Source organism: Protopterus annectens, chromosome 10.part0 (assembly GCF_019279795.1).
Source record: "Protopterus annectens isolate FY-2018-M chromosome 10.part0, PAN1.0, whole genome shotgun sequence".
Lineage (NCBI taxonomy): Eukaryota > Metazoa > Chordata > Ceratodontiformes > Protopteridae > Protopterus > Protopterus annectens.
Window position 1 is genome coordinate 1,537,069,479 of NC_056744.1, and position 16,296 is coordinate 1,537,085,774.

General features: G+C 36.7%; 1 protein-coding gene across 1 annotated transcript; it reads right to left on the reverse strand.

Annotated features, from left to right (window-relative positions):
- Positions 1 to 5,644: 5,644 nt before the first annotated feature.
- On the reverse strand, positions 5,645 to 7,304 carry LOC122814335 (transcription factor HES-5-like). Its single transcript, XM_044086921.1, has 3 exons — positions 7,239 to 7,304; positions 6,621 to 6,801; positions 5,645 to 5,907 (listed from the first exon to the last, which is right to left on the reverse strand). The coding sequence occupies exons 1-3, from the start codon at positions 7,302 to 7,304 to the stop codon at positions 5,645 to 5,647; spliced, it is 510 nt and encodes a 169-aa protein (XP_043942856.1).
- Positions 7,305 to 16,296: the final 8,992 nt, after the last annotated feature.

The window sequence follows — 16,296 nt, forward strand, 5'->3', positions numbered from 1 at the left end:
TTTTCACTTATATCATATTCTTTCATTATTACCCATAAAATTTCATCTCCAATTGTGTCAAAAGCTTTATTAAGGTCTTCTATCATGATTTTTACTTCTTCTTTTCTATTCATAATATCATCCACAATTTCTCTAATTATCTTTAATAATTCTTGACAACCCTTTTTCTTTATACTATATATACTACCTTCAAAATAAGCAAATAACCAAGGTGGACCATCAAAGCTGAAGTGTAAAATAAAACTTTAATTAAAAACAGATCTGAGGAAAGGCAACTGTCTGAAAGCGGTTATCATCATTTTTATGTTTTTAATTAAAGTTTTATTTTACACTTCAGCTTTGGTGGTCCACCTTGGTTATTTGCTTATTTAGGAATCTCTTTATAAGACTGGAACTTTGGTACCTGTTGGCTTTCTTTTTGCTTGCATATATACTATCTTCCATAACATTTTCCATTTTAATTTCAAATCTCTTTTTATATTATTTTCATAAAGATGTTATATTCATAATTATTCAGTATCCAATTTTGTTACATTTATACACTTCAATTCACATTTTTTGCATCATGTCCCATTTCACCACAAATATGACATTTTTTATTGGTCACAGTTACTTATCAAATGTCCTTCTTTTCCACAAAAAACATGTTTAGGGTTGTCCCCAGAATTTTACAACAGCACTATTCTTCTCCATATTTATCATACTTGATGTAAGTATTAGTTTTTCTCTTTCTATTTGTAGCACAATATTATAATCCCAGCCACCAGTCCATAAACCCATTTTGTCATAAACTTTTGGAATGCCCAATACTTCTTTGCTTAAAGTTTTCAAATGTCCTTTCAAGTTTCTTTCTACTTTTTGTTTCCCTGTTAAATGCTTTTATCACATAAAAGATTCCATGGGTTACATGGATTACAGTCTCTTTTTTCATATTATCCAAGAAATGTTTCCATTAAAAACAGTTTCAGATATAATGTCGCAAAATGTCTCTTTGTTAATAAGAATAAATGCTCTTACCTCATGTGCTTTTATACCCAAATGAGCTATTAAATTGCACGAGATTTCATACCTGTCCATTTCTTTGTCTTCTTTACTTGTAATCCTTAACACATACTTCTGTTTTTTATTGTCTTCTGCCTTATTTACTGCTATTCCACTTTTCCTTCTTTTACTTTCTCTGCATATGTTTTCTTTTCCATCTCACCACTATTATTCAGGATTGTCTCTGCAGCCTCCTTTTGGATTTTCAGCATAATGCCCTCCCAGGAAACATCTCCTTCATTTTCTGCCTCACTCTGTACCACCATTTCTTTAAGTAAACCATCCTCCAACCCTCTCAACTGGAGGATTGTAATTATACATCCAACATTTGCTTACTCATCTCCATCAAACAGATTTATTTGAAGTATTTCCTCAGAATCCTGCACACATTCTCTGCTCTCTTGTTTTCTCCTCCATTTCTTTCACCACTACATCATCTTCTTCTCTCTCCATCTACCTCCCTGTTTCTCCAGGCCACCTCTACACCTGGAACAGAAACATTAGGTGCTCCTGCAAAATGTGTCCAATATACAACAATAACAAGTTAGGGAAGTTCCCTGATGCCCTGGCCAAATTTCCACTAGCAGTATAAATACCACCTTACATCTCCCCTGAAAAGAGGCTACTAGCCTAGTGGGACTTCAGTTCTCCCCTGAAAAGAGGCTACTAGCCTAGTGGGACTAACCTGGTCAACAAAGGAAAACTTAAATAAAATAAAGTAAAATTAAATATATATAAACATATATATGAATATATATATATATATATATATATATATATATATATATATATATATATATATATATATATGAATATTTATATATATATATATATATATATATATATATATATATATATATATATGGATTCACTACTAGACCATCTCAAAATACTGACATATCGAATGTCAGTATTTTGAGATGGAATAGTCGAACACCCACATACCCAAACACACAAAACTGCAAATAGCACAACAGTGACCATACACAAACACACACACACACACACACACACACACACACACACACACACACACACACACACACACGCACACATACACCTACCTAACTACACTAAAACAAAAAAAACAACACACACAAACACAACATAACACACACCTACCCTACCTATAAGCAGGGAGGCAAGCACCCCTGCATCCCCCATGTGGGGGGCTGAAACCCCCACACCCCCCTACTTATATATACTAACTCTGAGGTTGTACTAAACACACAAATGCACAAAAAACACTACTACACACACTCACACACAATAACATGCCTAATTAATACCCTTACACAAACACCACTTATCTAAAACCCCAGATAAATCCACAAACCACACCGCACATCACGAATGCAACACCACGATAGCAGATTCAACATTTCTGCAGTCGACATAGTGCAGTTTCACATAACTGCACTTTTGTGTATTCAGTCTCAAAGTACTGAAATTCGACATTTCAGTACTTCGAGATTCTCTAGTGTTTTTCTCTCTCTCTTTATATATATATATATATATATATATATATATATATATATATATATATATATATATATATATATAATATATATATATATATATATATATATATATATATATATGTATATACTTCAAAGGCACAGAGTGTTTTCCAGTAATCATATTGTCATTCCAGTTTAAATAAACCACTTTGTGTCAAACTGTGGCCTTAAACAAGACCTGTAACCTCCCCATGTTTCATGATTTAACAACAACAACTGAAGAATGCTTATTAACTTTAGTGCTCCCATTACATTAATCTGTGCAGCATGGACATTCTGTAACGTGTGGTACACCATCTGAGACATCACTATAAATGTCTGTATAAAGATTCTGACAGACACAGTGAGAGAGAGAGAGAGAGAGAGAGAGAGAGAGAGAATAGGAAGGGGGCAGAGAAAGAAAAGGATTTGGTGTGGGGGCTAGCCTTTTTGAAGGGTTCTCTGTCACCAGCTTAGCCAGAGAAGCACTCTCCCAGCAGGCACTGCTCTTTCTTCATGCTATGTTACACACACTGGCTCACCTTTCATGCTGCAGTTCATAATGTAGCATTTTGCATTCTTTTAATATCTGCCTGAGATGGTGGTAGCTCTGACAGATGTAAAAGATCCCACTGTATTTACTGAAAAGAGTAGGGGAACTTCCCTGGGCTTTGGCCAAATTTCCTGTAGTCACTGGGAAGTCTACTGTGGGTCTCTCCTGAAAAGTAGCTTCTTGTCTACTGGGACCAGCAGAGTGTAAATAAATAAACAGAATTCTATTCAGTACCTCATCTGTTAACAGAAACACTTTGGCATAGTAGCCAAATGCAACCTTTTTCTTAAGACACTACTAAATTTTATGAAAACTTTTATTATACCACTCATTTAATTGTTTTGTAAGCCCACTCCCATCGTGTACTATTGCATACAATTACAAATAATTGCATTTTTCACTAAATGAACAGTTTGTCATTGTTGCATTTTAGCTACAAAGATTAATTCATCACCAAAAAAAAAAAAAAAAAAGAAACTTGTGGTGGGAAAATGCATAATTGATACTAAAATGCTGAGGTAACTTTGTTGGTTGTTCATTAGCCATCTAGAGGCAATCTGCAGGCTGATATAGTTTGTCTCATGCTTTACAACAGCTGATAGGAGGATATAAGATGGCTGTTCCTATCAAATGTTACAAAACATGATAGATGGACCTGGAAATCTGGGAAACTGGTCTAATGCTCACTGCATGTGCTTCTTAACTCATCACTGCGGTGTTGAACTTCTTAACTTCTGTGACTGAGCACCAGTGATACAGAAATTAGACTATGCTTGGGGGGTAGAACGTATGGTGAAATGCTACATCTGATTTAAATCACAGGTAGGATATTGTTCCCAGAACCAGGGTACTAGCCTGCCTTGCATTACCATTGTTAAGTTCCTGAAAGCTAGTTTACATTACTGGAAACAGAAGAATGCAATCACATCATCGGAGTTCTGCTGTGTCTGCATTTACATGACTACTAGCTGCAATTCTGTTTGTGTGAACAGTATGGCATACATGGAAAGAATGATTATATCCACATACATAGGAATATTAGTGCAGCAGGAAAAACAAGTGTTGATAGAAAGTCATCAAATCACACTTTTTTCAAATATTTTTCAGCTGTGTGCATCATGAGCATCATTAAACACATTATCTAAAATGAAAACTATGCCAGTATAAAGACTTGCATGTGCAAATGTTTATTTTGCATGATTTGTATTATTGTGCAAATGTACAATTTAATTACATGATAAAAAGCAAGACTGACAGTTAAATGAAACAGTTTTGTGCAGTTACACAGAATACCACACTCCTATTAATAAGATATTTATTTCGCAGGCATATTCCTGAATGAAATATATGACAGATATATTATTCTGTAAAACCTTCTTGTTACAGATAAAGTAAATGTTTGACTCCAAGCTTTCAGAACTCACAATACTGAATTTCTGCTGTGGTGCAAGTTACTCATAGTGTCAGCAACTAGTACAGCTGTGGGAGAAGTCATGTGGTAAAAACATAACATTAAACTGATCTTTGTTTCTGTCCAATGGCAATGTACTTTATTACTATATGCATAAACAATCTCATATGTCACTCACAGGGCAATATACCACAGTGTATGAAGACTTGTTCGGTTAGGGGTCGCCACAGCGGAACTCCGATCCGCTAATGATTGATAGTGGATTTTTACGTACCGGGTTACTAGCCCTGACGCACAACCTTCAACAAAGGCACGCCCCATTCACATATGCCTCCACACAGAAGACGCTCTAGCTGAGAATCGAATGGGACAACGTATTGCTATGAGGTGACAACGCTACCGCAGCACCACCACCACCGCAGTAGTGTATGAAGACTTGTAAATATGAAAATATATTAATCTCACACACCTACTTTAACAACTTTGTAAAAGTCAAATTTAGTGGCATACAATACTTCATTATGAAAGAGAAGCAATGGAATTTATGAAACTTGAGTTCATTAAAAGATACTTCAGCATGAAGGATATTTAATTTATTTATAAATTCACAAAGCTCCATTTTAAAGGAACTTGTTTTGCATGTAATCTGCAGATACACATTTAAATAATATGTTTCAGTTCATATCTTACAGTTTACATTTAAACAATATGTTTCAGTACATATCTTGGAGATTACATTTAAACAATATGTTTCAGTACATATCTTGGAGATCACATTGAAACAATATGTTTCAGTAAATATTTTGGAGTTTAACTCCTACACTAGGTTGTCAGTTACAGTAGTAACTACATTTCATCATTCAACATTAGTAACAAACATCTTCATTATACAAGATACAGTTTCTGTATATACACTGCACATATTACTATAATAACAAAACATTAAATATAACAAAATAACACTTACACCACTTGGTAAATTACATACGACCTTCAGTGTGAAGGAATGAACAAAGATCTAAAGTCACTTTCTAAGTGAAACTTTCATGGACATCAGGATTTCCTAATGAGAGAGGTTGGCAGAACCTTTACAAAGGCATATCTTCCTCTGATTTCAGAACTCACGAGCATAGAGTCTTTTTATATTAGCCATGGCCTCCAGATAAGTGGAACTGTGTTTATGGTGGCCTGCTGGGAGAAAAGCTGACATGGAGATGGTGTTGCTGGTGATTCAGGGAGACTGATGTTCTCAGTAACTGTTACTTGTTGCAGATTATCCCACACTTTCATTTGAAGTTTCTTACTACTTTCACAGCATGAGAAGAACCTTTGTGTTTTCTGTAAACACCTGGAATAGCCTTCTTTGTACTCCAACAGGGAGCTGTTTTCTAAGGATGTTCTAGCTAGAAAAAGTAAAAACAAAAGTTTAAGAATGACATGTGCATAAGATAGCTGAAATATCACATTTTGCATTAACTCCCTCATTAGTCCACTGATGCTATATTTTTTAATCCCAAATAAAATAGCTTTATAGGCAGTGAAATCAGCTTAGCAACACATCTTCCCATATAAATGTAGAATTAGAAGATACTTTAAATATGATTTCTCAGACTGAGAAATTTCTAATGCCAAGGACCTTTAAACATGTGACTCTCTACAAGAAACAGATAGACAGGCTTGCACATGCACATACCCAAAAACATGCACACACACATATGCACGACTCATGCTTGCACATTTATGTGCCCACATGCAAACTCATATAGGCACATCCAACCATATACTCTCATACATGTGGACTCATCACACATACACACACACACACACACACACACACACACACACACACACACACACACACACACACACACACACACACTCCCAAACATACAAAGTTATATATGCATGTTCAGTTAAAAATTACTTTGATTGGTTCTTTCAAAATATCCAGGTAATTTATATAGCGACATCCCCAGACAATTTTACACTATTGTTATCTTACTAAACAAGTATGTCATACACACGAGTTAAACTAGTTAAATATTCTTACTACATACAAACATATAATGCATGTATTCAGCATACAGGGATGTCGTTTAACAGAAACAAGACTCACCTTTGTTCTGCACTTCCTGCTGCTGTTTCAGAAAGCTCACAGTCATTTCAAGGATGTCAGCTTTTTCCACTTTGGAGCTGGAATTCTTTTCTGGAAATATCTTTTCCAGTATCTGCCTCAGTTTCTCAATGCTGCCATTCATACGGTCTCTCCTCATTTTCTCTACCAGTGGTTTCCTGAGCTACAAAGAAAAAAAAAGAGATACATTTTGGAGACCTTTGTATAATTTTTAAAGATTTAATGACATTATAAATCAAGCATAACTATTATAAGCTAATAAAGAAATACATTTTATGCTTCTCTCTTTTAAAAGACAGTTGCATTTCTTCATTATATTGGTTTTATTCAGTATAAAAATAAATAAATACATTTCTTTGAAACTTCTATCATCATAAGTGATTTTCCATATTATGAAAGTAGATTATAGAAATCAAAGCTTCATTAATACATGAAAGTGTGTTAAATTAATTTAATAAGAAGCTTGATGGTTAAGTTGAAAGCTTTAAGTTTGGAATTGTATCTGAATGCTATAAGCTCTTTGAAAACCTCCTTGGCAGATCTTCTAGAGTTTGTACTAAAATGCACAGAAATACAATAAAATGTATACCTAGTACTTACTTTCTGTTTTTCCTTGTCATTCGTTAGATCAGTAGTGTGAGTCATAGACAGATTGCCAAGTCCCATTCTATTTGCCTCCTATTATACAGAAAATGCTGTTCTTCAGAGTAAGATGATCCGAGCAAAGTGTGTAACATGAGGTTGGAGTGCCTCTATTTATATTCATCACAGGCAGCAGGGAAACTTATGACTCCCAGACTTGGCATAGGTTCCCACACTCACCAACCAATCAAAAAGCACAAAGGAACAATAGACGTGTGTCACGCTGAAGAGAGAATTCCCTGTGCATAATAGCTTTCTCCTAGATGGGCAGGTGTTCCTTCTGTTGGGACAATAGGAAGTATGTGCAAAATGACATTTCAGGATGTGGGAAAGGGTCAGTTCTCAGAAACCCAGAACCACTTTTAGAAATTTCAGATCAATAACATTCAACTGACATCTGGTATGTAATCATAAAGTGAGATCATGCTAGAGAGGGAAACTATGAATGTAAAAGACACATTCTTATCTAAAATTCAATGCAGTCTTTCAGGATTTGATTCATAAATAAATGCAGCTGTGTATATATTGACATGTATTATGCATAGATTTTCATCTATTTACCTATCAATCTATTTTATCTACCTACTTACCAATCAATGGGACTCAAAATCTAAATATTCTATGACAGGTAGACATTATTACACTATTACATAATTGTGCAATTATATCAGCAGAAAATAATCTGATGATTTTGTTTTTGAAAGTTTATAGTATAAATGCTTAATGCAGTAGTTGTAAATATTCACTTGTCTAGAAGAAAAAAAATCTGATTCTATATAAGTTGTATTGCATGCTTAAAACATATAAAGTAATCAAGATGAAAACTCATTATTGCTGAAGAAACTATGACACCCAGGAGCTTTATATTCTGGTCCTGGCATTAAGCAGTACTGCGTGCTGGATGTTTTTTTTTTTTTTTGTATATAGTAGGAGCATGCTGGATTTTCTTTTTGTATAGTTGACTTTTTCCATTTTTTCTACAAAAATATTACTATGTCTATTTTTATTTATGCCTTCCCTCCAACCCCCAGCTTCATATTAGCTTCCACAACCATTTTCTTTATCTTTAGATTTACATTATTGTTTATCCTTAATATCTTAATTACCATGGGATGATGCTACTTGAACTTTCCTCTGTTTAAAGGTATAAATCTAACGTGAATAACTTAATATTGAAACAAATCATATTGGGATGTTGTAAGTTATTCTGTCTGTGTAAATATTTTTGCAGTTTTCATATTCTCCCTCCAGCTATGTTTGCTTCCTTTACTGTTTTTAAATCACAACATTAGAAACCATGTAGCTTTTATTTTTTTATCTGTCCATGGTATCACATGTCAAGCCTCTGTAAGAATTAATTTATAAGATATGGTGAGATTAGTTTCCATTTTTTTTTCATTTAACTTGGGGAGACCTGTAAATAAAGTTCTCTTGTTTGGAGTAACACCTAGTAAACTTGACAAAACACTGTTGTCTAAGATTTAATTCTGTAACATTTATAGGACAGGTGATCTCTCTGATTCTACTCTGGGGTACAGAACATTTTAGTGTTTCTCACTGACAGCACAAAACAGCATTTTTCTAATTAGATCATTTTGAATAGTAAGATACACCAACCTATTTTTTCTCTCAGTCTCTCTCTCTCTCTCTCTCACATATATAGCATTTTTGCAGTACTCACTATTATTCTCAATTTACTGGTTGTATTTCCTTTGTTTATTTTCACGTGTCTATCTACAGTTATTTGTATTTAATGAAATAAGCTTCAGTTTCAGGGCTACACGTTCCAAAGTTTTAAAAGGTAACAGTGAAGTTGATGCATTCAAGTTTCACTGGCTTTCCACATGGTCATTTGGGAGCACGATTTCTGCAGTACTTGGCAGTGTGCCAGAGCAGGGGTCAGAACCAGACACACTTCTTTTGTCCTCCTTTGAAAGCAGGAATTTGATAAAGAGTGTGGGAAATGGTGTTCCACTGATGATCATGTGACCTGTCACAAGCAGCAAAATTATTCTTTCTTTTCTTTCTAAATGAGAGTATAAACACAAAAAAACTTCAACCTGTTACTCCAGCAGTAACTGGCCTACAAAGTATTTCATTTTCAGATAAATTCTGCTGACAGATCAGACATTTTAAAGATGTTTTAAAAAATATAGCCCATGGCATAGAATCCACTTGTTTATAGTTGAAGACATGCCACATTTTATACTAACAAACATTGCAGCCAGAAAAGTGCATGGGACCTTGTTTAACATTCCATAAAATACACCAAAAACTGTTGTATGAATCAAACCATAACTTTGTAAAACCTTTGCAACCAAGACCACTGAAAGGCAGTAGAAATGCTACCAATAAAATAAGATATTATTAGAAATTCTGAAAATCAGAGTAGTTCACTGAACATCTGTACTGATTCACAATGAGTCTTTTTATTGCTGTTGCATATGGTATTACATAAATTACCAACAGTCATAAATATGTCAAAGTAACAAGGCATTCAAACACTCATTGCAGTTTTATCATCATATAAAATATTCTGAATTTAAAAAGGGCACATCATTGGAGAACAAGGATAACATATAAGGTTTTCCAGTTACTTGAGCTTCCAGGTTGCAAGAGTCTTTTGCCAGAAGTGATATGTCTAAGTTATTCATTGCTCTCCATATTTTGTTAAATAAGTCACCTAAATCCTTTTCTAATTCCTTTAAAATAACTGTATTTGACTATTTTCCTAACTGCGATAATGGAGTGTATCATTCAGTGTGAACATTTAATTATAAATGTCTCAAATCAAATGTAACAGCACACATTTGATACTTTATTTGCATACCTTTCAACTGTTCAGATTTTTACAAAATGTCCAGATCTTTGCCATATATTTTTGGTCTGCTCTTCATTAAATTTGTGGTTTTCTGGAAAATCGCTGAGGACTGAAGTCAATAAATAATGACATACATCTGATTTTCACACATTTCACACTTCATATCCTTCAGAAAATGCATGCCAACACAAATCTTATTATTCTAGAAACTTCCTAAGTTTATAAGAGCAATATTTAAATCTTATTTTCGGCTTTGTAAGTTAATTATTTATTTATTTTGATTGCTAGCATGTTGACTGAGCGACGTGAATTTTCAGCAGAGACCCAGGGGTACAAACTCATTGCATGCATTTTACTTGTTATGAGCAGTCAGGTGGATGGAACTACATGGTTACCATTTCAGCCATGACTTTATTACAGTAAAAGGAAAAATGATGTTTAGCATTCAGCATGCAGCAAAGAGCAATGCCCCACTGCAGGTCTACTAACAAGTTCAACTATGATTCAGTTCTCTAAAGTTATGAGTTAAAGATCATGACTAAGGGCACAAAACAAAGTTTTTGTGAAGACTTATTTTTTAGTAAAATGCATTTCCACACTTTAAAAATATGAAGTTTAAAAGCTTGCTTCCAAACATGGAAGATAAAATGTACCAAGGCATGTTATAGGCATGAATATTCATGGGCAGACAACGCTTATGACAGGCTGGGTTCCAGTTCTAATTAAGTTGGATTAGAGTAGGCAGGAAATTGTAAATTAGTTAAGTCTGGCAATTACATAAGTAATTTATCATTTTGTACCTATGCTAATGCAGTATAATTACAACTGGAACCCAAGGTGATGAAACTCTGCCTGCCCAACCATGAATATTCATGCTATAAACATGGCTTGGTACATTTAGTCTTTAAAAAGGTTTGATTTATAACTAGGTGGAAAATGACCCTTTGTGTTTGTGTAAGAAAAAGTGTTCACAAAACAAAAGGTCATTTTGCACCTTTAGACATACCCCGGGATTCATGAAGCTTGGTGCACCGAACGTGCAGCGTAGAGATGGCGCAGCAGCACCACATGCATATTAATTAAGGTGCACTGCCGTAACGGCCACATGCATAGGAAACGTGTATGAGTGCAGGGGCGTGTCCAAGCGCTGCACGGCGGCGTGAACATGTTGGCTGCATATGGGCAACCTAAAATGCTGACTAGTACAGCCTACCTCTAATAGTAATCACTCCTGTCACTGTCCGTGGATAGTGAAATGTATGCAAAGCATAAAAGACATCATTGTGAACACCACAATAAGAAGTAAACACAAAGACACGTAGCTGAATATTGAGTCCTCATCCCTCAAACAAATGATATTTAAAACCCCGTGCCCATATTCCATTGTAGTGTCGCTAGTTATACCAAGTGGAAGCGAAATGCATCATGTTAGCACACCGCCAATTGCTATGCCTAGCCCAATGGTTTGAGTTACCACCTGTCCTACATTGTGAGGGACAGTCCCCCTCTAGGCAGGTGTGTCCATACCAAAACCATTATAAATGTGAAATGTCCTGCGATAGTAGGACATAATTATGTCCCATATTTTATGTAATAGTCCCATACAATATGTATGTCCGTATATAAAATACCTATATGTTACAAGAAACAGAATAAGCAAGTAAACGAAACAGAATAAGCAACTACACCACTATAACAATAAAAGCTTATATGTAGGCATAAAACTAAAAGTACTATCCTTTGTAATGACCGTGGGTATGTGTTGGCCTGTAAACTCAGATGTGTGCCCTGAAAATGTCCCATCCAGGTCATATGAAAAGGTGGCAACCCTATCAATGGTCAGAGCATTCGCCCAATATCTGCCCATTCGTGGTCCAAGTTGTCCTTGCCAGGATGACCCATAGATGAACTGGTATTACCTGGGTCTACCTACCATGTCATGAAAGATAAGTATTTGCATGTACCTATATGCATGAAGTACAGCATGTGGATGATCAGAAATGCTAGTGTAGACCTCACAACCATATTGGTCCCAGAGATATGTAGTGTACGCAATGTGTTCTGTTGACTGTGCCATGGGCCATCAACTAGAGAAGGGATGAATTCTGTCTGTGGAATATGGGGGTGGGGGGTGAAGGGTAATGTAATAATTTGCCAAGGGGAGACTGGGTTGGATGCACAATAGGTGAACTGGAGGTTTACGAGGGAGCAGTGGGTGAATCAGGAAGATAACCAAAGAACAAATATACACATCCGCAATACAATCCCACAAACATGTGAACATTAAAAAGTGCAATACACATGTACAGAAACATTACTGGCACATACCCACATAATGGTCTGGACTGAACTGAGCCATCCAACCCCAATACACCTGGATACATAATTGAATACCCATCATTCCCTTCACAGCACACCACCCCCCTTCCTGAACGTCCACCAAAACCAGCTATACTCGGGCTGCTAGATAGGCAGGGCCATATCTGCACATAGTGACCCCTACCCATATCTAGTAGGCAGTCTCACACTAGGCAGTCTCAGGATTGCAAACTATGTATCCCTTGCATGTATAACCCTACCTTACAGACGTAAAGCAAAGAAGGTCATCGGTCCCCACAATTTTTAGATATCCCTCATGGGATATGTATCTGTTCTAAACATTATACTTGGTGTTGCGACACGATGTCCAGTCTTTTATACATTTGGACACAAGTTGTATGAGCAGTAGTTGTCCACAAGACTGGTCAGCCTCCAGCCGGTCCTGCAGAACCTACGACCCGGGATTAAAGACCTAAGCATGATGCATGTCTCCCCACGTGCATTACTGGGAATATATACCTTACACATTCGCATAGTGGCAGTCGGATATAGGGTGCTTAAGGAGCTTTAAAGCAGACATAAGTAGGGTTACCACCTGCCCCACCTTGCGAGGGACAGTCCCTTTTTGGGTAGTTGTGTCCAGACCAAATATAATACAATGGCAAATGTCCTGTGATTGTAGGACATATGTCCCATATTTCATGTAACAGTTGCATAAAACAGTTATTTCTGTATGTAAAATACTTAATGTTACAAGAAACAGATTAAGCAACCAAACTGCTAGAAGAATAAGCTTTCATTTAGGCAAATAAGTAAAGTTCTAACCTTTGTACTGACCGTGGGTATGTGTCGGCCTGTAAAATCTGATGTGTGTCCCGAAAATGCCCCACTTTGGCCATATAAAAATGTGGCAACCCTAGACGGTAGCGTGTATGCAAGCGTGTATGTGCAATGGTAAGTGGCAGTGATTCAACGATATGGGAAATGTAAATGAGCATGTAGGTGTATTTGCATGTTTATGTACAGACCGATACACACACACACACACACACACACACACACACACACACACACACACAGACACACACTTATATATATATATATATATATATATATATATATATATATATATATATATATATATATAGATGAAGAATGTGCATGGTCACAATTTAGGAAATCCCCTTAATAGTTAGTGCTGTTATATATCAGGATGGCCATAGATGAGCACACCTCTGCATCCCCAACCACAGGTAGGACGCTAAAAGTGGAACGAACGATCTCCCCATGCTAAGTCTGACTTTCATCTAGGTACAGGGCAGTCCCGGTCCTCAGTCGGACAAGCCTAAACCCGGATGACCATATGAGCACCCTGACAATTGAACACATGTATGTGCCAGGACTATAGGCTTTGGAGGTCTGAATATCCTCGGAGTGAGTCAACATGCAGCACGGGTCCAGAGTAGTAGGGAATAGGGAATGGCGCATGTGTAGTAGTGCTGTTTCCCCAACAGGAAAATGGATGCCTGCTGTGTAAGTGAAGTGATGAGGCGCGTGTTCGGGTAACTATGCACCATGGGTATACATATAAATAAAGCAGAACACCATTAGTGTAGTAGTTAGAGCATCCGCCTAACGAAAAGGCATTCACAGTTCAAGGTCGACAATAGCACATATCATTTTCCTTGTGAAATGAATGTTGCTCTGCTGTAAAGCCGACATTTAAACATGTAAAGGTGAATGTGGGTATTGCATGGGACTATTAACCAGATCCTTTCAATCAAAGTGGTATTGTCATAATGTATAAGGCACAAATAAGCACAAATAAGCGGCAATAAACATATGTAATGCATAGTATGGGTTGACACAATGTACGACATATGTCCTGACACGGGTAGAGTGGGCAGTGTGTAGGGGTGTGTTCATATCCCACCTGCGTCCACCTGCGAACACAATAAGGATGAGTGCTGTAGAGTAGTGGCAGGTGGGGGAACTATGGGTATGCAATTATGGGGATAGGCGTGCAGGTGTTGGCTGGCAGACACATATTAGTACCGCCCCGTGGGTGTAAGTAATATTCCGATGTGGGTATAGCAGATGCCCATACCTCCCAAACCTTAAGAACACATCTACAGGACAGTCCGTAAACCATTGGGGGAACACAAAGGGACTATATCATTGAACTGTCCCCAATTACCAGGGATGTCCATGATTATGAATCAGAATTTAACACAGTCCCAACTAAACCCTCCTAGAACTAGTGATATTAGGAGGAAAGGTGGCAGAATACATATAATGAATAATGACAACATGTAGGAGTCATAAACAGCATGTACCTCAGACAATGTGTATGAATACATATGTGCTCTGTGTCCGTCAGTGTGTCAGGTTAATAGCACCAACCTTCTAAATGTGTCCCTGAGATCGTTATGCAGTGTCCCTGACTCAGTATTCATTCTTCCCTGTTCATATGAGAGGTCTGATAGTGAGAGAAAGCGCACGTTCCGCCGACTACCTTAGAAAGTTGATAGAATAATAGGGTTGGGCTTACCACCTGTCCACCTTTGCAAGAGACACTCCCCTTTGGGCAGTTATGTCCTGCATAATAACTGTAATTAAGGCAAATGTCCTGTGATTTAGGGCAAAGATTACCTATATTGTCTGTAGTAGTTGCATAAAACAATTATGTTCCTCTGAAACACCTAAATGTTATAGGTAACTGTATAAGCAACTATACTGCTACAAGAGTAACCTTTTATTTAGGCAAAACAGTGAAGTACTCCCTTTTCTACTGGCTGTGGGTGTGTTGCCCTGCAAAGTCTGACGTCTCTACATACAGGTCCTATAGGGTTGCCACCTTTCCAAATGGCCAGAGTGGGACATGTTCTGTAGAAATGTCAGACATTCCAGGAGAAAACATACCTACAGCCGTGAATAGTACAGGATTACACTTATTTGTACAAATAAAAGCTTAATCTAGTTGCATTTGAATTGCTTATGCTAATTCACATAACATATGGAAGTGTCATATATAAAATAACTGTTGTATGCAATTATTGTATGCAATTATTAATGAAATGTAGAATATAATAATGTCCTGTAATTAGGACACTTGCTATGTCTTGATTATTTTCGCAGTGTTCTTCGCAAAGTGGGACAGGTGGTAACCCTAAAGTCCTACCTTGGCCAATTGAAAATGTGGCAAACATATAATAGGTATGTGGTAGCATGACCCGTCCGACGGATGTGGCTACCACAACCAACTACTTGTCTGTAATGCAGGGTCTCAGTTCCCATGTATCAGCCAACAGTGGCACAGGAAAATAACTTTCTTGCGTGGCTTAAGCCAGGGAACCTTGTTGGCTAGGCTTACGTAGGCCCTTGGGTCGATAGCCTAGTAGCTATCTATGAACCTATGAACCTATGAACCTATGGCCCAGATTACAACTACAAACTTTAATCTTGTTGAATTATTTTTCCTCATCACCTCTGCTCTGACTGTGTATTGTACCTGTAATTTGTACTGATCCTTTACAATTCATTTTGCTGTGGCTTTGTATTTGCATTTAATACTCAAGGACTGTTATTTCCATTTTATATAATTCTTCTTTGAAGTTAATTTTGAACAAATATAAATGAATTCAGCCCTATCTATGTAACAAGATGTGAAATGAAACTTTAATTTAAATCAATGTAGTTTTGTCCATTTAGCAGCATTGCTTCTCCTGTTCGCTTTTTATAGCAACTGTCCATAATACATGTTTATAGTTGTAGTATTCCTCATAAGTTCAGTCCATCCTTAGTGTGTCATTGTGCTATCAGCTATTACTGACCTTATCAGCTTATCCTACCTAGCTGCCTACTGTTCTGGCCTCC